This window comes from Phaenicophaeus curvirostris, chromosome 5 (assembly GCF_032191515.1).
Source record: "Phaenicophaeus curvirostris isolate KB17595 chromosome 5, BPBGC_Pcur_1.0, whole genome shotgun sequence".
NCBI lineage: Eukaryota > Metazoa > Chordata > Aves > Cuculiformes > Cuculidae > Phaenicophaeus > Phaenicophaeus curvirostris.
Window position 1 is genome coordinate 68385846 of NC_091396.1, and position 23078 is coordinate 68408923.

At 54.7% G+C, this 23078-nt stretch overlaps 1 protein-coding gene across 3 annotated transcripts in view; it reads right to left on the reverse strand.

Annotated features, from left to right (window-relative positions):
* Positions 1-4429: 4429 nt before the first annotated feature.
* Positions 4430-23078, reverse strand: part of FRMD6 (FERM domain containing 6) — a 48976-nt gene continuing 30327 nt past the window's right edge. For 2 of the 3 annotated variants that reach the window (XM_069856836.1, XM_069856838.1), the window contains 13 exons: positions 18114-18296; positions 17299-17389; positions 16899-17041; positions 16171-16247; positions 15021-15207; positions 12703-12858; positions 11361-11426; positions 11208-11276; positions 10570-10744; positions 9062-9397; positions 8827-8952; positions 7603-7694; positions 4430-7484 (listed from right to left, as the gene is read on the reverse strand). In XM_069856836.1, the coding sequence (XP_069712937.1) occupies positions 7200-7484; positions 7603-7694; positions 8827-8952; positions 9062-9397; positions 10570-10744; positions 11208-11276; positions 11361-11426; positions 12703-12858; positions 15021-15207; positions 16171-16247; positions 16899-17041; positions 17299-17389; positions 18114-18212 (1902 nt within the window). In that variant the 5' untranslated portion in view covers positions 18213-18296 and the 3' untranslated portion in view covers positions 4430-7199. The remainder of the gene's footprint in view (positions 7485-7602; positions 7695-8826; positions 8953-9061; positions 9398-10569; positions 10745-11207; positions 11277-11360; positions 11427-12702; positions 12859-15020; positions 15208-16170; positions 16248-16898; positions 17042-17298; positions 17390-18113; positions 18297-23078) is intronic. The other variant, XM_069856839.1, reaches the window with a different exon arrangement.

Sequence of the window (23078 nt, forward strand, 5' to 3'; positions counted from 1 at the left end):
ACCCCAACCCCCCTGCACCCCAACCCCCCTGTACCCCAATCCCCTTGCACCCCAATCCCCTTGCACCCCAATCCCCCTGCACCCCAACCCCCCTGCACCCCAATCCCTCTGCACCCCAACCCTCCTGCACCCCAATGCCCCTGCACCCCAATCCCCCTGCACCCATCGCACCCCCGTCCCCTGCACCCCACACCTCTGCCCCCCCTCCACTCTCGCACCCGTCACCCCCTTGCGCGCCACAACCACCCCTGCACCCCCCACCCAGACCCCTGCACGCACCCTGCACCCCGCACCACTCACACCCATTGCTTGACCTGCACCCCACAAAGACCCCTGCTCTCCATCACATCCCTCTGCACCCCGCAAAGCCCTGCACACCACAACCACCTGCACGCCATGCACTCTCCTCTCCTCTCCTCTCCTCTCCTCTCCTCTCCTCTCCTCTCCTCTCCTCTCCTCTCCTCTCCTCTCCTCTCCTCTCCTCTCCTCTCCTCTCCTCTCCTCTCCTCTCCTCTCCTCTCCTCTCCTCTCCTCTCCTCTCCTCTCCTCTCCTCTCCTCTCCTCTCCTCTCCTCTCCTCTCCTCTCCTCTCCTCTCCTCTCCTCTCCTCTCCTCTCCTCTCCTCTCCTCTCCTCTCCTCTCCTCTCCTCTCCTCTCCTCTCCTCTCCTCTCCTCTCCTCTCCTCTCCATCTCTCCATCTCTCCTCTCTTATCCTCTCCTCTCCTCTCCATCTCCATCTCTCCATCTCTCCTCTCTTATCCTCTCCATCTCTCCTCTCCATCTCTCCATCTCTCCTCTCCATCTCTCCTCTCTTATCCTCTCCATCTCTCCTCTCCTCTCTTCTCTCCATCTCTCCATCTCTCCATCTCTCCATCTCTCCTCTCCTCTCTTCTCCTATCCATCTCTCCATCTCTCCATCTCTCCTCTCATCTCTCCTCTCCATCTCTCCTCTTTCACAGACAGGGTTCTTGGGTTCTGGCAGAGGCTGCCCAGGGAGCTGGGCAGACGAGGTGCTCAGGGATCTGGTTTGGTAGTGGACAGTTGGACTCAATGATCCCAAAGGGCTTTTCCAAGCAAGCAATTCTATGATTCTATAAGATTCTAATCCCGTGATGCAGAAGGTCCTTAACCAGCACGGGGCAGCTGTGTGATTATCACCAATGAGTCATTGGTTCCTCATTGGGCTGATGGTGAAGGTGTGTCCAGCAATGCTGGTTTTGGAAGGGGTGATAACAGGAAGATGCTCTGCGAGGCACTCATATCACTGCTTAACAGCAGGGGAAAGCTCTGCCTGTTTTAATCCAGCAGCAAAATTAAAATGAAAAAATACGGATACCACCTCAATATTTGACTTTTTTAAGTCCATTTTTGCAGCTGGCTCTGTAAAAATGGGATTTGTGTGTTGTTGCCCAACATTTTGACCTCTTGGGCTGCCATGAAATAACAGCAGGAGATGCAAAATCTGGGAGTGACTGGAGATGAAGTGGTTTTTTTGGGGGGGAAACCTTAAATTCCTGGACTGGTAACGCAGAGCAGCAGAAATGCCACCAGCTCCAGGGAGCATCCCAGGGGAAAGGCCAGCGGGGTGCGAGGCAGTTTGGGGCCACGCCAGGATGGGAACTGGAAAACCTTTCCCTCTGAGGACCTCTCCCATGGTGAGATCATAGAACTAGGGAATCACAGAGTGGTTTGTGTTGGAAGGGACCTCAAAGCCCATCCAGTCCCACCCCTGCCATGGGCAGGGACACCTCCCACTGGATCAGGGGCTCCAAGCCCCATCCAACCTGGCCTTGGACCCCTCCAGGGATGGGGCAGCCACCCCTGCTCTGGGCAACCTGGGCCAGGGCCTCCCCACCCTCACAGCAAAACATTTCTTCCTCAGATTTCATCTCAATCTCCCCTCTTGCAGCTGAAAACCATTCCCCCTCATCCTATCCCTGCCCTCCCTGATCCAGAGCCCCTCCCCAGCTTTCCTGGAGCCCCTTTCAGTGCTGGAAGCTGCTCTAAGGTCTCCTCAGAGCCTTCTCTTCTCCAGGCTGAACAACCCCAACTCTCTCAGCCTGGCCTCATACAGGAGCTGCTCCAGCCCTTGGAAAATCTATGTGGCCTCCTCTGGACCCGTTCCAACAGCTCCGTGTTCCTCCTGTGCTGAGGGGTCCAGAACTGGACACGAGGCTCCAGGTGACGTCTCACCAGAGCAGAACAGAGGGATGGAATCCCCTCCCTTGACCTGCTGGTCCCGCTGCTTTGGATGCAGCCCAGGCTGTGACTGGCATGAAATGAAGTGGAATTCGTGAGCTGGTGATGCAGAGCCCAGGGACCAGCCCAGGGGAGAAGCCAGTGGGGTGTGAGGCAGCCTGGGGCCACTGCGGGATGGGAACTGGAGGACCTTTCTCCCCCTGGGGACCTCTCCCACGGCGAGATGGAGGAGCTGAGGTGTCAAAAGCCTTCAAAGAGAGGAGGATTCTTTTCAAAGCATGGCTGGGGTTACGAGGCTTGGCTAAACAGAGCCTACGGGGTGGGAGCCCCCCTCCCCGCGTCTCCCCAGGGTGGCCAGGCTGCCTCGCTCTGCAGGCTCAACCAAAAAGAGATTCAACATCTGGGTTTAGGGAAATGTCATTTTGTTAAAGGGCAGCGATGAAAGCGGGAGGCTGTACTTGTAGCAGACAATGCAGAAGCCGCTCCCTCCCTCCTGTTCCTCCCTCCTGCGTGAGGCAATTAACTGCCCCAAAAATGTTACGGCAATCAGTAATTAGACATCAAAACCCGTGGTCACCCGATGGTCAGCGCCTGCCTCGCTGAGGATGAGGGTTATTTTTGGAGGACAAAGGGAAATCGCTGGTAACGTACAATTAGTTTCGGAGTCAGAAGAAAAGGTGCAGGATGCTCCCTGGCATCGCTCCACAACAGATGCCGGGGGAGAAGGGCAGAAGGGATACCCCACACCAGAGTGCAAAGCTCCACTTCTTCATCCCTATCCCTCTCCCGGGGCATTTGGAGGACAGCAAAGGGGGACAGGCTCCAGTGCAGGTCCCGGGGTTGCACCAGGCTCCTGGGGGGTGCTTGTAGCCTCGGTGATCCCAGCATTAGCATGGCACATGGCCAGATCCAGACCTGCAGGTTGGTGGCACCTGCTGGGAGAAAGCAATCATGAAGCTTTAGTGACGGTGCTTCCCCATGGGATGACAGTCTCATCTTCTTCGTCTTCATCTCTTCATCTTCATCTCTTCATCTCTTCATCTTCATCTCTTCATCTTCATCTCTTTGTCTTCATATCTTCATCTCTTCATCTTCATCTCTTCATCTCTTCATCTTCATCTCTTTGTCTTCATATCTTCATCTCTTCATCTTCATCTCTTCGTCTTCATCTCTTTGTCTTCATATCTTCATCTCTTCATCTTCATCTCTTCATTTTCATATCTTCATCTCTTCATCTTCCCATCTTCATCTTCATCTTTGGTTGACAGCAGCTGAACTTGAGCCAGCAAGTGTGCACAGGAGGGCAACGTGGCCAACCGCATCCCAGCTTGGATCAGCCGTGGTGTTGCCAGTGGGAGCAGGGAAGGGATTGTGTCCCCACACCCAGCGCTGGTGAGGCTGCACTGCAGATCCAGGGGTCAGTTTTGGGCCCCCCAGTACGAGAAGGACATTGAGGGGCTGGAGCGTGTTCAGAGAAAGGAACAGAGCTGGGGAAGGGATGGAGACCAGAGGTTCTGGGAGCAGCTGAGGGACCTGGGGCTGTTTAGTGTGGAGAAGAGGAGGCTGAGAGGAGACCTCATCACTCCCTGCAGCTCCTGGAAAGGAGGTTGTGGTGAGGTGGGTGCTGGCAACAAGTGACAGGATGAGAAGAAATGGCCTCAAGTTGCACCAGGGGAGGCATAGACTGGATAGGAGGAAAAAATTCTTTACAGAAAGAGTGTTGAAGCCGTGGAGGTGTTGAACAGATGCGTAGCTGTGGTGCTTAGGGGCAGAGGTGGTCTCAGCAGCATTGGATTTACAGCTGAGCTCAGTCTTAAAGGACCCTTCCAACCAAATGTTTCTATGATTCTATGATCTTCATGTTGCCAGGGAAGGTTCTGATTTGGTATTAGGAAAAATTTCTTCACGGAAAGGGTTCTGAGGCCGTGGCAGAGGCTGCTTAGGGAGGTGGTGAAGTCCCCATCCCTGGAGGGGTTTAAAAGATGGGTAGAAGAAGTGCTTGGGGATATGATTTAGTAGTGGACAGGTAGGGGTGGGCTTGATGATCTCAAAGGGCTTTTCCAACCAAGCGATTCTATGATTCCCCATCCCAAGGCACGAGTTACCTTAACCTGCTCCCTGGAGCCAAGCGGCGCTGGAACAGAGAGTACAGTAAATGCAGCACGTTGGTTACATTCAGACGTGTTTCATCCCTCGCTTCAGCCTGGGAGCATTTTAAAGAGTCAAAGCAATGCAAACAACTGTCACTTTATTGTCATTCCCAGCCGTACCCCAAAAGGCACACAACAAACTTCATTGGCACAAAAGCATTTGGCTACGGGGACCTGGAATAATTTTCCTTGGGGCTTTTCTCCTGCAACACAGTCCCTGGCTCTCCCACCGCCCTGATGGGAAGATCCTTTCACAGAAAGGACGATTTCGTTCCTGCAGACAGACAGCTGATTGCAGCGGCACGAAGGGCAGGCGGGCACGGCCACCCCGTCCCCTGTGGGACCCGCGCGGATGCCTTGGCCACCTGCAAAATGAATGGCAACTGTGTCCCTCCCCTGCTCCCCAGCTCCACTTGCCCAGGGCTGAGCCCCATCCCAGCTCCCGGCATCGCTCCAGCTCCGGCTGAGATGCCCTGATCTGGATTTGGCTGCGGAATAACGTAGAGGGGGGAAGAAACGGAGAAGCTCTGGTCTAGCTGTGCCATCCCCACGCTTTCACACCAGCATCAAGCGTTTCCTTACACAATTTATCCCAAATCCCTCCAATTCTGTGTTTCTGCAGAGCAGTGGGGTCTCACAGAGGGTACCCAGGGCTCGCTGGCTGAGGGGGGGCAGAAGGAACCCCCAGCTGGTGCTGCTGCCTCACCAGGGCTGGCACAGGAAAAAAAAAAGGGGGGGGGGCTGGGGATGAATTTTAGGGATTTTCCTGCCCCTGTGGGTTCCAGCATGGCAGATGCTGTTGCTGGTGCACACACCAGACCCCCCCATACGCTGCAAACCTGGCTGTGGATCAGGGTCTGGAGCAGGGCTGCTGCAGGCAAACCCAGGCATCCCAACCTGGGGCGCAGTGTCCACAAGCGAAGCTTTTGGGGTGCTTGCTGGGGTCCCCCCAAAAGCAGAACAGGGCGCATAGACCCCCAGCAGCACCCCTCGGGCTGCCCCGGCTGGGGGAGATAAGGAGAGGCTTTGGGGGCCACCAGCCTCCAGGTGACCCCGCCAGCATCTGGCTGCCAAATTGGCCTTAAATTGGAGGGGGAAGATTTAGATCAGACATTAGGAAGAAATTCTTCACGCTGAGGGTGGGGAGGCCCTGGCCCAGGTTGCCCAGAGCAGGGGTGGCTGCCCCATCCCTGGGGGTGTTCAAGGCCAGGTTGGATGGGGCTTGGAGCCCCTGATCCAGTGGGAGGTGTCTGGATGGGCTTTGAGGTCCCTTCCAACCCAAACCATTCCATAATTCTATGACAATTTTCCCCATAATATCCCTCGTGCCTGGCAATATCCTGGGGTGGGGATGGGTTGTGCCAATGCCACGATCCCACAGTGCGGAGCCACATCAGCGCCCGATGTTCTCCCCTACCACCTCCCCGACCACAATAACATCCATTTCTTCACATCGTGCCAATAGCTTTGCTCCTTTTTCTTTGGTACCAGCTCCCCTTTCTTGGCTCCCTTCCCAAACATTTCTTATAAAAATAAGATTGTGCTTAGTTATAAAATAATTCTTCTTCTTAAGAAAAGGTTCCAGTTAAAAAAAAAAAAAAAAAGGTGGAATATCAAAATACGGCAAACCTTTGGCTGTCGATCGCTCAACTCTAATTGAAAATATTGACTAAAAATGCATTTGTGCTGTGAATATTCGCTGCTGGAATGCTTTACGCTCTGGTCTCGATGGCAGATATCACACCTCGGCAGGTGAACTTCCTTCGGGACACTCTCAAAAGCCACCCTTGGGTTTTCCAGCGCCATCAGCTTTTAGCAGAGCTATTCAAGCTGTAAGAGACTTGAAGACGCATAAGAAGCCTTGGTAAAACACAACAGAGAGTGCGCTGGGAAGAGCCACGTGTAGGACATGGTTGCATCCATCTTCTTCTCGAGAAGAGAGCCTGGTTTCTCACCTTAGTGCTTAGAAAAAATAGTATTTTTTCATATGGTTCCTTAAAGAAGAGAGGCAGATCTTTTGTATAAAAGGCATTCTAGAGCAGAAGTAAAATGCAAATGGGTCTATAAGATCCAGACATATATAAACATACATACCTCGATATATTTATATATGTAATCTCGATATATTCAATGTTTAGGATGCATTATTGCAATATCCATACAGGTGTCCTATTTTTTTCCCTTCTCCTTTGCTTTTGGTTTTCGTGGGTGAGGGATTTTTTCTTTTCTCAAAAAAACAAAATAAAGAAGAAAAAAAACAAGCTGCAAATGGGTCCCACGCTGGGAGAGCTCCGGCCTGACCTCCAGCACATGGTTTTGGAAGAATTGGGTTGATGTTCAGCCCCAGCAACTGCTGGCCATGCCTTTCTCCAGGGGTACGGAGATCCCAGGCTGGTTATTGCTTAATTCCCCCTTCCCATACTGGCCTTTAGGGTATTTACATCTCTTTGGCTTGACTTGAACACTGTCTGGCACTTTCTCTCTGGCATCGGTTGCAACCAAGCCACCACCAGAGCCACCAGGAGGATGGAGGCAAGGAGGAGAAGAAGCCGACTCACCGCAAGGCAATGAGAAAACGAGTTGGCTTCTGCTAGATCAAACAATTCGTGCTCCTCCCAGTCGAAATAAGACAACGTGTGTTTTGCACGAACTCATCCAGAGGAGAAAGGATGCTGGGGGACCGGAGCTCCTCATCCCACCCGCCGTCGGGGCGATCCTCCAAGTGCAGTGGTTTCCACCGGTTTGCAGGGAGTGGTGCGAGGGAAGGAGGCGTCGATGGCCCCCAGGGCAGGGCAGAGAGCCCCAGCTTTCCCCACCAAGGGTGGGCAGCCAGTCCTGCCCCCCGTGGCACTCAGACAACAAACTCAGGGACTTCGTCGTGGGTGAGATCCAACGAGAAGTATTTGCTGGTTCTTTTGACGGGGAAGGCGTCCTGGATGTTGATGCATTGCTGGGCCAAGCAGCCGTTGCAGTAGAGCCCGTCCTCCTCCAGCCCGTGAGCACAGCCAAACGTGTAGCTCTGCGCCGTATCCTGGCAGAGGTTGGCCAGCTGCAAGAAGTCCTTCTGGTAGAGCCGAATGTCATCCAGGCTAAGGCTGTGCCGGTCTGTTGACGACTTCGGTTTCCTGCACGTTGTCTGGATAAAACAGAGAAGGAGCTCAGGACCCACCGATGAGCCAAGGGGGTCAGGGAAACCCCAGACCCAGGTGCCAGCAGGTCTTTGGGCTTCCCAAAGCTCTACCAGCCCCACGTACCTGAGGTAAGGAGTCAGTGCTCTGTCCCCGCAGCTTCACCACCGTCTCCGAGGAGCTGGAAGTGGAGGAGCTAATCTCTTTCACGATAAGCCCTGCATGGGGGAGAGAGGAAGAGGGTGGTGGGAATGTTACTTTGAAGCTTCTCAGAAATCTTGGAATCCATGCCTGTGATTTAGGGTGAAGACACCCTCAGCTTGATGGGGTGCCTTTACCCCAACAGCTCTGTTTGCAATCCGCATTTCCTACAGAGCACCCCTAATATGCACCAGAATGGCATCCAAAGCCTCTCCCAGGGAACCTGGTACCACAGAGACCTCCCAGTAGAACACAGCACTGAGCTGGAAATGTGCGCAACTCTCTGGGGGCAGCCACAGATCTGGAGAATCATAGAATCACAGTTGTTTAGGTTGGAAGGGACCTGAATGGTCATCCAGTTCCACCCGCTGCCATGGGCAGGGACACCTCCCACTGGATCAGGGGCTCCAAGCCCCATCCAACCTGGCCTTGAACCCCTCCAGCGATGGGGCAGCCACCCCTGCTCTGGGCAGCCTGGGCCAGGGCCTCTCCACCCTCACAGCAAAACATTTCTCCCTCAGATCTCCTCTCAATCTCCCCTCTTTCAGCTGAAAATCGTTCCCCCTCATCCTATCCCTGCCCTCCCCAAGCAAGAGCCCCTCCCCAGCTTCCCTGGAGCCCCTTTCAGTGCTGGAAGCTGCTGAGGTCTCCTCAGAGCCTTCTCTTCTCCAGGCTGAACAACCCCAACTCTCTCAGCCTGGCCTCATGTGGGAGGTGCTCCAGACCTCGGATCACCTTTGAAGCCAGGCTCACACACAAGACAACAGCACCCATGCTCATGGGAACAAGCACGGAGTTGCCATGAAAATGAGAGCAGGCACCAGCAATTGAGAACATCAGCAAAATCAGGTCCATCGCCCATGGGCAGCTCCTGTTATCATCCCCTGCTATTCAAATAATCCACCCCCCCCCGTGCTTTGGAGCAGCTACAGAGAGCACCAGTCCTGATCCAAGTAAAACCTGCACCTTTCTTAGGCAACCCTTTCTTTTCATAGCTTCACCAAATTCACCCCATCTCTCCTTCAACCCACTGGGTCAGCAGCTTTCCCCAGAATCTCAAATGGACACTTTGGGCTAATTTTGCTCTGCCGAATGCCAAAGGTGGGACCTGCATTTGGGAACTCGATAGACAAGCATCTGTAACCTTACCCGAGTGCCCGTTGAACTTGCGTGACAGCAGCATGTCCTCCGTGATGTAGACACACATGTCGGGGCTCACCTCCATCTCACCAGCCTGCTCCAGCTCCCGGGGGTCATCCACCAGCATCTCGATTTCTGCAGGCGAGGTGGGACAAGTCATCGATGAGCATCTCCAGAGCACCCTCCAACCCCAAACGCGTGGTGAGACCCAGACTGGAAAGCCTGCACTCAGCTGGGGTCTCACCATCATCCTGGGAGTCCTCCTCCAAGCGGTCCTTCCCACCGCTCTCCACGCCAGAGGTGTGGGAGCTGCCGTGGCTGGTCATGGAGCTGCAGGTCTTCAGCTTGCGGTGGGCACTGGCGCCTGAGAAGCCATCCTCGGGCCCCATCTCCCTGGGTTTGGGATCAGCCTCGATGCCGGAGGTGTGGGAGCTGCTGTGGCTGGCGGTGGAGTGCCGGGACAGGCGCTTGTGCCGGATGCTGCCAGCGCTGCTGCCGCTGGCCCGAGAGCGCTTCTCCAGCTGCTCCATGTCCAGGTCGAGGGTGTCGCTGATGTAGGACTCGCGGTACTGCTTCTTCTCTGCAAGGCCAGCATAGAATCATAGAATCATAGAATCACCAGGTTGGAAGAGACCCACTGGATCATCGAGTCCAACCATTCCTATCAAACACTAACCCATGTCCCTCAGCACCTCGTCCACCCGCCCCTTAAACCCCTCCAGGGAAGGTGACTCAACCCCCTCCCTGGGCAGCCTCTGCCAGGAACCAATGACCCTTTCCGTGAAGAATTTTTTCCTAATGTCCAGCCTGACCCTCCCCTGGCGGAGCTTGAGGCCATAAGCAAGGTGTCAGCAGGTGGCAGCTGACACCCCAACCCCCTGAGGCCCCCTGGCCCCTTGGGAAGGACATGGATCCCTCCGGAACTCAGGAGCACCCAGGGACACTGCCACCCAACCGCAGCAGGGTGACACGTCAGGAGCCAGCCCTGTCCTAGTGGCATTCAGGGATGGTGGAGCGAGGACCCTCAAACTCTGTGCTGTGCTGTCCCTCCAAAGAAGGAGGAAGAGCAGAAGGAAGAAGAGAAACAGGGAGAGCAGAAAAAAAATGAGAAAGAGGAGGAGGATGAAGAAGAAGAAGGGGAGGAGGAGGAGGAGGAGGAGGAGGAGGAGGAGGAGGAGGAGGAGGAGGAGGAGGAGGAGGAGGAGGAGGAGGAGGAGGAGGAGGAGGAGGAGGAGAAGGAGAAGGAGAAGGAGAAGGAGAAGGAGAAGGAGAAGGAGAAGGAGGAAGAAGCAAAGGTGGAGAAAGAAAATGAGGAGGATGAAGAGGAAGAAGGGAAGGGAAAAAAAGGAGAAGGAAGAGGAGGAAGAACAGGAGGAGGAGAAAGAAAAGAAGAAAAGAAAAAGGAGGAAGAGGAGAAGGAAGAAAAAAAAGGATGATGAAGAGGAGGATGAAGATGAGGAAGAAAATGAGGAGGACAAAAAGGAGGAAGAAGATGGGAAGAAGGAAGAGGAGGAAGAATAAGAGGCAGAGAAAGAAAATGAGAAGGAGGAGGATGAAGAGGAGAAGGAAGATCAGAAAGAAGAAGGGGAGTAGAAGAAGGAGGATGGCGAAGAGGAAGAAGAGGAAGAGAAGGAAGAGGAGGAAAGAACAAGGGGAGAAAGAAAATGAGAAGGAGGATTAAGAGGAGAAGGAAGAGGAGAAAGAAGAAGAGGAGGAACAGGAGGATACAGAGGAAGAGGAGAAAGAACCTACCCTCGTTCTCCTCCAGCTTCCGGACCTGGCGCAGGATGGGCTGCAGGTTCATGTAGAGCCGGTGGCTGCTGCTGAGCAGCTGCAGGAGGTGGCGGGAGCGCAGTGGACACCCCGTGTAGTAGATGAGCTTCCTGGCCGAGGGCAGCCCATCGGGAAGGATCTCAAACTTCTTGCCCTACATGGGAGAGGGAGGACATCAGCTCCAGGGAGAAAAACATCCTAATCCCTAGTCCTGCTGCATCCCACCCATTAACTCCCCAGCTTGCAACCACCCTCCTTGAGGTCTGTTCATAGAATCATAGAATAACCAGGTTGGAAGAGACCCACCAGATCATCGAGTCCAACCATTCCTATCAAACACTAACCCATGTCCCTCAGCACCTCGTCCACCCGTCCCTTAAACCCCTCCAGGGAAGGTGACTCAACCCCCTCCCTGGGCAGCCTCTGCCAGGGACCAATGACCCTTTCTGTGAAGAATTTTTTCCTAATGTCCAGCCTAAACCTCCCCTGGCGGAGCTAGGGGAGGTTTAGGCTGGACATTAGGAAAAAATTGAATGGTTCAACACCACCCAACATCCAAATCCAAGCCCAGGAAGGACACGGGCAGGGGTGCTCTACCTAGGGATGGTGGCACTCACCACAAACACCAGTTTCCCCACGTTTGTCCAGGGGAAGTCATAGAGAAGCTGCTTTTCTTCATCCAAGTTCTGCAAAAAAAGAAGGGCCAGGGCCAGCTGAGGATGCTGGCAGTGGGCAGGGAGCCGAGCTGTCGCCCTCGCTCAGATGCCTACCTGGAAGATCTGGATGCCCCGTGTCGTCAGCCCCAGTGTCAGGGAGGCTTCTACCTCCCTTTTGTCCTAAGTAGGGGGAAATTAGATGGTTTTAAATTCACAGTTTGCAGCATGAAGTGGATAAATGTACCACCAACCCCAGCCCAGGTATCCTCCTCTAATCACACCATCTTCACACTGCAACAGCAGCTGTGAGAGTAGGGGCCACGTTAATCATAGAATCATTGAGGTTGGAAAAGACCCTTAAGATCACAGAATCATAGAATGGTTTGTGTTGGGAGGAACTTCAAAGCCCATCCAGTTCCACCCCTGCCCTGGGCAGGGACACCTCCCACTGGATCAGGGGCTCCAAGCCCCATCCAACCTGGCCTTGAACCCCTCCAGGGATGGGGCAGCCACAACTTCCCTGGGTAACCAAGGCCAGGGCCTCCCCACCCTCAGCATCAAGAATTTCTTCCTAATGTCTCATCTAAACCTTCCTCCTTCCCATTTAAAGCCATTCTCCTCATCCTATCACTCCAGGCCCTTGTAAAAAGCTTCTCCCCAGCTCTCCTGGAGCCCCTTCAGGTACTGGAAGGCTGGGGCTGCAAACAAGGGTTTAATGTTTTATTACAGCCCTTTTTAACCATGTACCCTCTTGACATAGAATCATAGAATCATAGAATCATAGAATCATAGAATCATAGAATCATAGAATCATTTGGTTGGAAAAGACCCATCGGATCATTGAGTCCAACCATTCCTATCACCACTACTAAACCAGATCCTTGAGTGCCTCATCTACTCGGCTTTTAAACACCCTCAGGGATGGGGACTCCACCACCTCCCTGGGCAGCCTCTGCCAGGGCCTGAGAGCCCTTTCCATGAAGAAACTTTTCCTGCTGTCCAATCTGAACCTGCCCTGGAGCAATTTGAGGCCATTTCTTCTTGTGCTATCGTAACTTGGGAGAAGAGACCAACACCCACCTCACCACAATCTCCTTTCAAGGAGTTGTAGAGAGCGATGAGGTCTCCCCTCAGCCTCCTCTTCTCCAGATTAAAGAGCCCCAGCTCCCTCAGCCTTGTAAAATAAGATCCCAGAAACCTCAGAGCTTTCTTCTCACACCCCAGCAAACCTCTCACCTCTCTATAACTCGCAGAAAATGCTGGGACTATACAAAGCTGCCTCTCCCTGCCTCTGGGAGCAAAGTTCTGCCCTCGAGACTGCTCTCCTCCAGCCACTGAGTGCCAATCCCGACGCAGCTCTTCCCCAAATACCTTAGGAATCGGTGGGTGGTTGCTCCTTCCAATAAAAAGGAGCCCCAAAGCTGAAGCCCGTCCTGAGCTGGCGGCCGGGGCTCACCTTGTACAACCTGTAGTAGTGCACAGCCACGTCATCCAGCCGCACGGCTTCCTTGATGTACTTGAGATGAGCTTCCGAGGCCGTGAGGGCAAACTGGTCCTTGTGCATGTTCGGGACGTGCTTCAGGATGTAATCCTTGCCCCTCTTCGCAACCACCTGTTTGGAGGAGGAGAGAAGGTCATCCAGGGGAGCTGCTCTGTGGCTGCCAGCCCCAGCGCTCCCGCTCAGCAGCGATTCCCAGGGAAAAGGGAAACTGGAAAATACACTCCGTTATAGAGAACTGCAAGTAAAATAGATACAGCAGCCAACAACTTGTCCCCAGGTACAAGAAGGACATTGAGTTGCTGCAGTGTGTCCAGAGAAGGGAGCAGAGCTGGAGAAGGGGCTGGAGAACAAGCGCTGTGAGAGGCGGCTGAGGGACCTGGGGGTGTTTAGCCTGGAGAAGAGGAGGTTGAGGGGAGACCTCATTGCTCTCTGCAGCTCCCTGAAAGGAGGTTGTGGGGAGGTGGGTGCTGGGCTCTTCTCCCAAGGAACAAGTGATGGGATGAGAAGAAATGGCCTCAAGTTGTGCCAGGGGAGGTTTAGATTGAATATTACGGAAAAATTCTTTACTGACAAAGTGATGAAGCCTTGGCAGAAGCTGCCCAGGGCAGTGGTGGAGTCTCCATCACTAGAGGGGTTCAAAAAGCATGTGGCTGTGGCACTTGGGGACATGATTTAATAGGCACTGTGGTGTTGGGCTGATGGTTGGACTGGTCTTTTCCAGCCTTAATGATTCCATGATTCTATAACTTCTTACCACAGGATTTCCCCCTGGGAAGCGCAGGCGTGCTCATGGAGCTAACACCACTGTTGATGCCCAAGTCAGGGCAGGGAGAGTCAGACATGGGGTCCCAGCTCAGCTGGGGACACGGCCCTGGGGCTTTTTGCTCCTTAGCGACACACACAACAAAAGGAAAAGCTGGCAGAGTTGGGGCAAAACCAAGAAAATACATAAAAGGTGGGAATGGTGCCTAGAACTTTTATGAATCTTCTCTTCTCCAGCACCTGCTGGTAGCCCTGGCTGTGGGGAACCACTCCTCGAATCCTGTGTTCAGTTGTGGGCCCCTCACCACAAGAAGGATGTTGAGGCTCTGGAGAGAGTCCAGAGAAGAGCAACAAAGATGTGGAAGGGGCTGGAGAACAGGCCTTGTGAGGAACAGCTGAGAGAGCTGGGGGTGTTTAGCCTGGAGAAGAGGAGGCTGAGGGGAGACCTCATTGCTCTCTCCAACTCCCTGAAAGGAGGTTGTGGAGAGGAGGGAGCTGGGCTCTTCTCCCAAGGGACAGGGGACAGGACGACAGGGAATGGCCTCAAGCTCCACCAGGGGAGGTTCAGGCTGGACATTTGGAAAAAATTCTTCACAGAAAGGGTCATTGGTCCCTGGCAGAGGCTGCCCAGGGAGGGGGTTGAGTCCCCTTCCCTGGAGGGGTTTAAGGGACGGGTGGACGAGGTGCTGAGGGACATGGGTTAGTGTTTGATAGGAATGGTTGGACCTGATGATCCGGTGGGTCTCTTCCAACCTGGTTATTCTGTGATTCTATGAACCATGGGGGAGGTTCAGCTGTTTGGGATCTGAGGGGACATCACACACGGTCCCACTCTGCCCCTCTCTAACTAATATTTACCTGCCTGGTAATAAATGGGCTTGGGTTTGGGTGGAGGCTGGGACCAGACCCTCGCTGTGGAGAGGGTTGTCCCTGCCAAAGTTGGGGGGGGGGTGTCTCTGCCGAAATGGGGGTCCCAGCCAGGAGCTGCCTGGGTCACTGCTCTTCCAAACAGGATCATTCTCCACTATTCCCCACTACACCTGCACAAAGTCATCAAGACAGCGTCGCCCCAGCACCCAGCTCTGCCTGCTGCTCAGAGGTGACCTGGATGTCAGCCCGTGCCCTGCCTCAGTTTCCCCCCAGGACTATCCCAGGAGCTGCCTACACCCATGGCTGCAGCAGCACTGAGCACACTGGTTCCCAGAGGGCTGAAAAGCCTGAGAGGGTGCATACAATGATGCCGAGATGGCACCCATGGGAGCTCCCACGAGCATCCCTGCCACACACAGTGAAACCCCAGCAGCATCATGAACTGCCCCAGCCACCGCACCGACCCCCGTCCTCCCTGCCTGCACCTATTTGCAGCCCTGCAGTTCTCAGAGGTTATTAATAACCAGGACTAAGCTAGAAACAGGGAGGCAGCAAGAACTCCAGGCTCCCAGAAAGCCTCCAAGCATCCCAGCATCACTAGCCACGCAGGGGCTTGCATGACCACCTCACAGGGCACTTACCCAGGCGGGGAAATAGGCTTCGGGCTCAAAGTACTTCCCATAGTGCTTATTGCGCTTGAAGTCACCCAGGTCAGCTTGGAGGGCGAAGGCGGTGAGGAGGAAATAAGCTTCCTCGCGCAGGACGCACTGCGAGTGCAGCACTTGCTTCCGCAGGTGCCAGTAGTAATAATAGCGCGCTGTTCGGTCACTGCGGAGAGAGAGGAGAAGGGTGAGGAGACCAAGCCCAGGGGCTGGGAGACAACTCCAGCACCTCCCTTCTGGTCTGAAGCTCTCACAGAGGGAGCAGGGCTGGGGGGCAGCTTGTTTGCCTTTCCTGGAGGGGCTCAAGGCCAGGTTGGATGGGGCTTGGAGCCCCTGATCCAGCGGGAGGTGTCCCTGCCCATGGCAGGGGTGGGACTGGATGGGCTTTGAGGTCCCTTCCAACCCAAACCATTCCAGGACTCCAGTCTCTGATCAGGTGGTGTAAAACCACAGCTCCTTCACTGTGCTGAAATTATAACCCCCCCCCAACAGCATCCCCACGTCACCGCAGATGCCACCATATCCCCATGCACCCAGGATCCTGAAAAATGTGTTTTCCCCTGAAACAGGACCTGAAGCTCCCACCCAGCCACAAGCACTCGCGTGACTTATAATCAGGCAGTGCCACACATTAAGCTGTTCCAAAAAACAAAATGCAATGTCCTTGGCCTCCCAAAAGGCTTCGTCATCACTAGGTGGGAGCAGTGGCCCCACCTGCCCCCAAGCCCCCAGCCCCAGTGATCTCCACCAGAAGGGATTTGCTCTTCACAGAATTGCTTAGGTTGGAAAAGACCTTTGAGATCACCAAGTGCAACACTTCTGGGTGGGTTAGCAGCTTCCCAGAGCATCCCAAGGCTGTGGTTGCACCCCAGAGCATCCCAAGGCTGTGGTTGCACCCCAGAGCATCCCAAGGCTGTGGTTGCACCCCAGGGCATCCCAAGGCTGTAGTTGCACCCCAGAGCATCCCAAGGCTGTGGTTGCACCCCAGAGCATTCCAAGGCTGTGGTTGCACCCCAGAGCATCCCAGCGAGTGGTTGCCCAAGCTGGGGGCAGCTTCAGGTGCTCCTCTGCCAGCTGCTCACCCCGGCGTGTGCGCCCACCATTGTGGGGACATGTGTGTGCACCCTACCTGATCAACCTGCCGTTCTCCACGTAGTACTGCACTCGGAAGTGGATGATCATCGGGGGGCCAAACTGGTCGATCCCCTGGAACGGAGGAGATATTCAGATCTCCTGCAGAGATCCTGGCATCACGTCCCAGCTCCCGGCCCCTCGCCTAAGCCCACCCAGGACCAGGTCCATCAGGACCACCCTCTCACCCACCATGGGGTGAAAACTGCAGGGAAGAGCTCACTCTAACACTGAGGGCATTATGTTCCTCAATTAGAGTTTGACACCCATTTTTTTCTCCCCAGTGTGCCGAAACATGAAAGGGATTTGGATTTAAAGAACCAGGAGGCTGGGTTTGAGACCCCCAGGGGTTCTGCGGTCCCCCACCACCAGTCCCTGTCTCAGCGACAGTACAGGAGCCTTCACACCACCCCCCTTGGCACTGAAAGAGTTAAAAGATTCTTTGCGGGGGAAACCCCCGAACACTTGATTTTAGAAACTGGAAGAAGGGATGCCTTAAAAATTCTGCTGAAGTATAAGGAAATAAGGGAGAAAAAAGAAATCACAGCTCCAAGGTGGGGAGCATGGAGGACACGTCCCCAGATGGGGCGTACGGGGATGCTTGGGGTGACAGCCACCAACTATCACCCGGGGTTTGCTCTGCACACCCGCCTCGCTCCGCGCTGGCTGAAGAGCCAAGTGCTCCCTCCCCACCCCTCGGCTGCGTTCCCGTGTCCTGGAAGTGACCTGCGATGGGGACAGAGGTGGCCTTACTGCCGTCATCTCTCCATGCAAGACCTCACCGCTGACCTTGCTGGCCTCCTTCTTCCACTCCTTGGGGCAGTACTTGTAGAGTTTCTGGGCCAGGTCCATGTACACGTGCTCATTGTCTGGGAGGGACAGAGGTAGCATCAGCGTCCCCCGTGTGTCCCCTGAATCCCCCTGATCCCTGCCCCAGCTCCCCTGATCCCTTGGTGGGTGGCACGGGGTGGGGGAGGTCCATCACCTCCTTGTCACCTAATGAGAGGTCCCCAAAGGTGAATTTGCACCCACCTTTGGATAAAAATGCATCATTGACCTGGTGGCACTGAGCCGAGCTGAGCCGTGGTGGGCACCAAACCCACGCCGTAAGCCCCCCCCGACTTACTCTGGATGACGCTGAGCCCGAAGAGGTGACAGTCCTTCAGCCTCAGGAGGTCACACACCTGTACCAGTAACTCATGGCACAAAATCTTCACCTGCAAAAGAACCCCACACCTGGTCCCCACTGTACTTGCTGGGCAGGCGGCACTGAACCCCACACCAGACTCCCCGAGCAGGAGCAGGGAGGACAGGTTGGGCTGCGGGGCTCATTTTTCCATGGGTCCAACATGGATAAAAAAGCAGGGTCCCATCCTGGGGTGCAGGACCAGAGCTCTGCTGGGGCTGGGATGCACTGGGGACCACGGGGCAGCTTGAGCGTGGAGACCTCGCTGCGACCAGCATGGCACCGGGGAGATGGTTTTGGAGGACAGAGAACCCAATATCGGGTGGTGGGGAATTGATAAAATGAAGAAGTGGGGGAATTTCACGTTAAATACTCTATCCAAATCAGAGCTAACCCCCTTCCTGCCTCTTTGCCTGCCTACACGAGGCTGAATTGCCACCCACAATGGATGTGTGGAGTGAGAATTGAACAAGGACCCCCGCTCCGCATCGTGTCACCCCATGGGATGGCACTCAGCAGGTCACCTGCCAGAAATGACAGCCCTGCCAGCAGCACTTGGAGTCAAGAAGACCCAGGAGAGCATAAAACTGCTTCAGCCTTCAGGGGGGAACAACTTGTATGCATTTCTCTGGCAGAGCAAGAGCAGGCAGGCTCAAAATTAAATGCAGAGCCTGCAAATACACTTGGCACTGAGCCCTGGGTGCGATGAAAACATCAGTGCTCAGGGGGTTTCCCTGGTCCCCGCACCGCCTTACGTTTATGATGATGTTGAGGGAGTCGTCGTTGGGGAGGAAGATGCAAACGCTGCGGCGGTCCTGCATGACTCTGTTGTTGTGGAAGGTCAGTTTGTTCATCGTGGTCCAGGCTCAGGGCTCGGGGCGGGCGGCTGGCACCTCACCGGTGGGCCGGGGCGGCCTCGGTCCCCGCGGGCACCATTCCTGCGGGGGAGAGCGGGATTGAGCCTTCGGCACGACTCCCCTCAGCTTCCCACACCCCAGTCACAGAATCATAGAATCATAGAATCATAGAATCACCAGGTTGGAAGAGACCCACCGGATCAACAAGTCCAACCATTCCTATCAATCACTAACCCATGTCCCTCAGCACCTCGTCCACCCGTCCCTTAAACCCCTCCAGGGAAGGGGACTCAACCCCCTCCCTGGGCAGCCTCTGCCAGGGACCAATGACCCTTTCTGTGAAAAATTTTTTCCTAATGTGCAGCCTGACCCTCCCCTGGTGGAGCTTGAGGCCATTCCCTCTCGTCCTGTCCCCTGTCCCTTGGGAGAAGAGCCCAGCTCCCTCCTCTCCACAACCTCCTTTCAGGTAGTTATAGAGAGCAATGAGGTCTCTCCTCAGCCTCCTCTTCTCCAGGCTAAACACCTCCAGCTCTCTCAGCTGCTCCTCTTGTTCTCCAGCCCCTTCACCAGCTTCCTTGCTCTTCTCTGGACTGGCTCCATGGATGCGATGTTTGCATCCTTCCCACACATCTCCACATACCCCTAGAAGCAAGGTGTCCCCCAAAACCCCTCAGCACATCACGATCACCTTGGCGCCGCGGTTAGGGCAGCACAGGATCGGCCGAGCCCAAAAATCCTGACCCAGCAATTTTATTGCCCAGTTGGGGTTCAGAAAAACCTCAGGAAAGGCTTTCCTGGCATAATAAAATAAAACACAAGTCTATCTGCTGGGAACAAACCCAGCTCTGATGGAGAAGAGCAGCACGGCTGCGTGGGAGGTTTTGCAGCAAAAAGGTGAGGGGCCAACGTGGGGTCTCATGGCAGGACCCCCACATCACTTAAGCATCATTCCACCCAGCTCCAGCTCCTTCTGGGGGTTAAATCACAGAATCATGGAATCACTGAAGTTGGAGAAGATCTCTCAGCTCATCCAGTCCAACCATCAGCCCAACACCACAGTGCCTACTAAACCATGTCCCCAAGTGCCGCAGCCACATGGTTTTTGAACCCCTCCAGGGATGGAGACTCCACCACTGCCCTGGGCAGCCTATGCCAGGGCTTCACCACTCTGTCAGTAAAGAATTTTTCCCTAATATTCAATCTAAATCTCCCCTGGCACAACTTGAGGCCATTTCTTCTCATCCTATCACTTGTTCCTTGGGAGAAGAGCTCAGCACCCACCTCCCCACAACCTCCTTTCAGGAGCTGCAGAGAGTGATGGGGTCTCCCCTCAGCCTCCTTTTTTTCCAGTCTAAGCAACCCCAGGTCCCTCAGCCGCTCCCCAGAACACTTGTAATACGTGTAATAAATACCACAAGCCAAGCACCAGCAGTGATTTCCAGCTGGGAGTCACCACCTTTTGCCATTCCCCAACATTCACCTAAATCCACACTGGAGCCAAGCGGATCTGTCTGAGCACTAACCTCAGGCAATTCATATTTTTAAGGGTAAACATCCCTTAAGCGTTTGTTACCCCACGAGTGTCCCCGTGGACAAAATACATGCATGACACTACGAGCAAGGATCTTTAAACTCTGAATGAGTTCATCCATTCTCCAACCCATAGATTTATGCTGGCACCAAGGAGGGTAGAGTGTCTCCCTCCTCCCCAAATATTTGCTTTGGTCTAAATGAAAATGCCTTTGGCTTCCAAAACAGTTTAAGTTGCATATTTGTACAGCAGCAAAAGAAGTGCCCTGAGGTGACTTTGTGTTAGGTAGCTACTGAGGTTTTGGAGGAGCTAGGAATGGAGAGGAGAGGAGAGGAGAGGAGAGGGAGAGGAGAGGAGAGGAGAGGAGAGGAGAGGAGAGGAGAGGAGAGGAGAGGAGAGGAGAGGAGAGGAGAGGAGAGGAGAGGAGAGGAGAGGAGAGGAGAGGAGAGGAGAGGAGAGGAGAGGAGAGGAGAGGAGAGGAGAGGAGAGGAGAGGAGAGGAGAGGAGAGGAGAGGAGAGGAGAGGAGAGGAGAGGAGAGGAGAGGAGAGGAGAGGAGAGGAGAGGAGAGGAGAGGAGAGGAGAGGAGAGGAGAGGAGAGGAGAGGAGAGGAGAGGAGAGGAGAGGAGAGGAGAGGAGAGGAGAGGAGAGGAGAGGAGAGGAGAGGAGAGGAGAGGAGAGGAGAGGAGAGGAGAGGAGAGGAGAGGAGAGGAGAGGAGAGGAGAGGAGAGGAGAGGAGAGGAGACCTTATCACAGACTTTCAGTACTGAAAGGGGCTCCAGGAAAGCTGGGAAGGGGCTCTCAATCAGGGAGGGCAGGGATAGGACAAGGGGAAACACTTTCCAGCTGAAAGAGGAGAGATTGAGATGAGATCTTAGCATGAAATGTTTTGTAGTGAGGGTGGCCCAGGCTGCCCAGAGCAGTGGTGGCTGCCCCATCCCTGGAGGGGTTCAAGGCCAGGCTGGATGGGGCTTGGAGCCCCTGATCCAGTGGGAGGTGTCTCTGCCCATGGCAGGGTTCTTGGAACTGGATGCCCTTTGAGGTCCCTTCCAACCCAAACCGTTCCATGATTCTGTGATGCTATAACCACACCCATGCACTGCATCCATGGATCCTGGTGGTGCCCTGTGGCCATGCCTCGTGGCTGCACACGGCATTTACACCTCGTGGCCGTGCATTGCACCCGTGCATTCTGTTTATGCATCGTGGCCATGTGCTGCATCCGTACATCGTGGCTGCGCATCACAGCCGTGCCCAGACATGAGTGATCCCAACAGAGAGCAAACAGCGCAGCGGACGGGTTGGTTTCAAGGTTCATTAAAAATAAGAGCGATGAACAAAATGAGACTGAAGGTATTTGGCAGAAGTCCTCGCCCGGGCTGGGCGCCTGGCAGCTCTCGTGCCCTGACGTGGGGCTGGGCGTGAAGCGACTTGTGGGGGCTGTGGCAGGGAGGGTGTTTTGTGCTCAGCAAAGCAGCCGTGCCCCGGGGCACCTTCCAGCACCCTCCACACCCTGCTCCCACCCAGATCTTTCCTGCAGCTCCAATGGCTTCATGAAAGCAACTTCCCACCGCAGCTCTCCGCCAGCTCAGAATTACAGCCACGGGCACAAAACATCCCTGGTTTCTTGGTAAAATCATCACTAGGAGGTTTTGCTCTGCAGCACCAGCCCCACACACCCAGGACCCCGCAAAGAGCCTGAAGCCACCGACTGGGAACAGGTCCCCCTTCAGCCACAGCCTCCCACAGTAGAATCCCCAAGGAAAGCACTTTCTTAAGAGCGGTTGGAAACACAACCAAGACTTCAGGGCGCTGGCAAAAACCTCAGTGTCACAGCTCATCATCTCACTGCCTCCAAATTGTCCTTAAAATTCAGGCAGAGCCCCACTGTGCAGCTTGTGTCCCCTCCAGGAGAGCTTCCCTACAGCACCACGCTGCTCCAGGGCTGTTGGTACCGCTGGGAGCCAGGCCAGTCTATATATTTACTTCTCGCCCTGCAGCCTGAATTGGTCCCTGAGCACTGGGGATTAAAACACACGAGCTGGCGTCAGCGGAACGTGGGCAATCTGTGGTGACGGCACTGCTGGAGCCAAAGAAAACATCTCTCCCAGCAGCAGCTCTGCAGGACCCTACCTCTAAAAGCAAGCAGAGGGATAGGGAAAATCCATGTATTTTGGTATTTCTATAGACAATGCTCCAGTTCCTCCTGCTGCTGCGTGATAAGAGCCCACCAGACGAGCACAGAGGGCAATACAGGGGTGACCAGAGGATTTGTGAGACCCCTTCAGCTCCAGGAGCTTTCCCCGGGGCTCTGCCATCCCTCTGCGAGCTGGAGCTGCAGCAGATTTAGCAGCTGGGCACAAAAAGCCCTTTCCAGGATGAAGTGCCTCCAGCAGTCCCAGCCAGACGCCAGCAAATTCTTTCCGAGCATCTGCTGCTCATTCCTACAATGCCAGCTTTGATTCCAGGGGACCCTGCACCGCTGCCCTCGCCCAGCCGCTCCTGCTCCGGCACAAGAGCACGAACGTGCCCTGCTCCAAGCTGGAAAGAGCTGGGATTGCCGGGAAGCCCCCTGGAATGCCGCACCATGAGGGTTACGCAGGTCACTCCACAAACCAAGAGGGAACCTCAACCCCAGGCAATTTTGCAAAGGGGTTTTCCAACTGGAGAGCAAAATCTACGGGAAAAATCATTGAGAACAAGAATTGAGGCATGGACTCACCCCACAGAGAAGGACTTGGGGTGCTGGGGGGTGAGAAGCTCAACTTGAGGTAGCAATATGAACTTACAGCCCAGAAACCAACCGTGTCCAGGGCTGCACCCAAAGCAGCGTGGCCAGCAGGGAGGGAGGGGATCCTGCCCCTCTGCTCCTCTCTGAGACCCCACCTGGAGTCCTGGGTCCAGTTCTGCGAGCCCCAACATAAGAAGGAGATGAAACTGTTGGAACGGGTCCAGAGGAGGCCATGGAGATGATCCAAGGGCTGGAGCAGCTCTGCTCTGAGTCCAGGCTGAGAGAGTTGGGGTTGTTCAGCCTGGAGAAGAGAAGGGCTCTGAGGGGAGACCTTAGAGCAGCTTCCAGTGCTGAAAGGGGCTCCAGGAAAGTTGGGGAGAGGTTTTTACAAGGTTCTGGAGTGACAGGACAAAGAGGAATGGCTTTAAATTGGAAGTGGGAAGATTTAGATGAGACATTAGGAAGAAATTCTTCACGATGCAGGTGGGGAGTCCCTGGCCCAGGCTGCCCAGAGCAGGGGTGGCTGCCCCATCCCTGGAGGGGTTCAAGGCCAGGTTGGATGGGGCTTGGAGCCCCTGATCCAACGGGAGGTGTCCAGTTGGA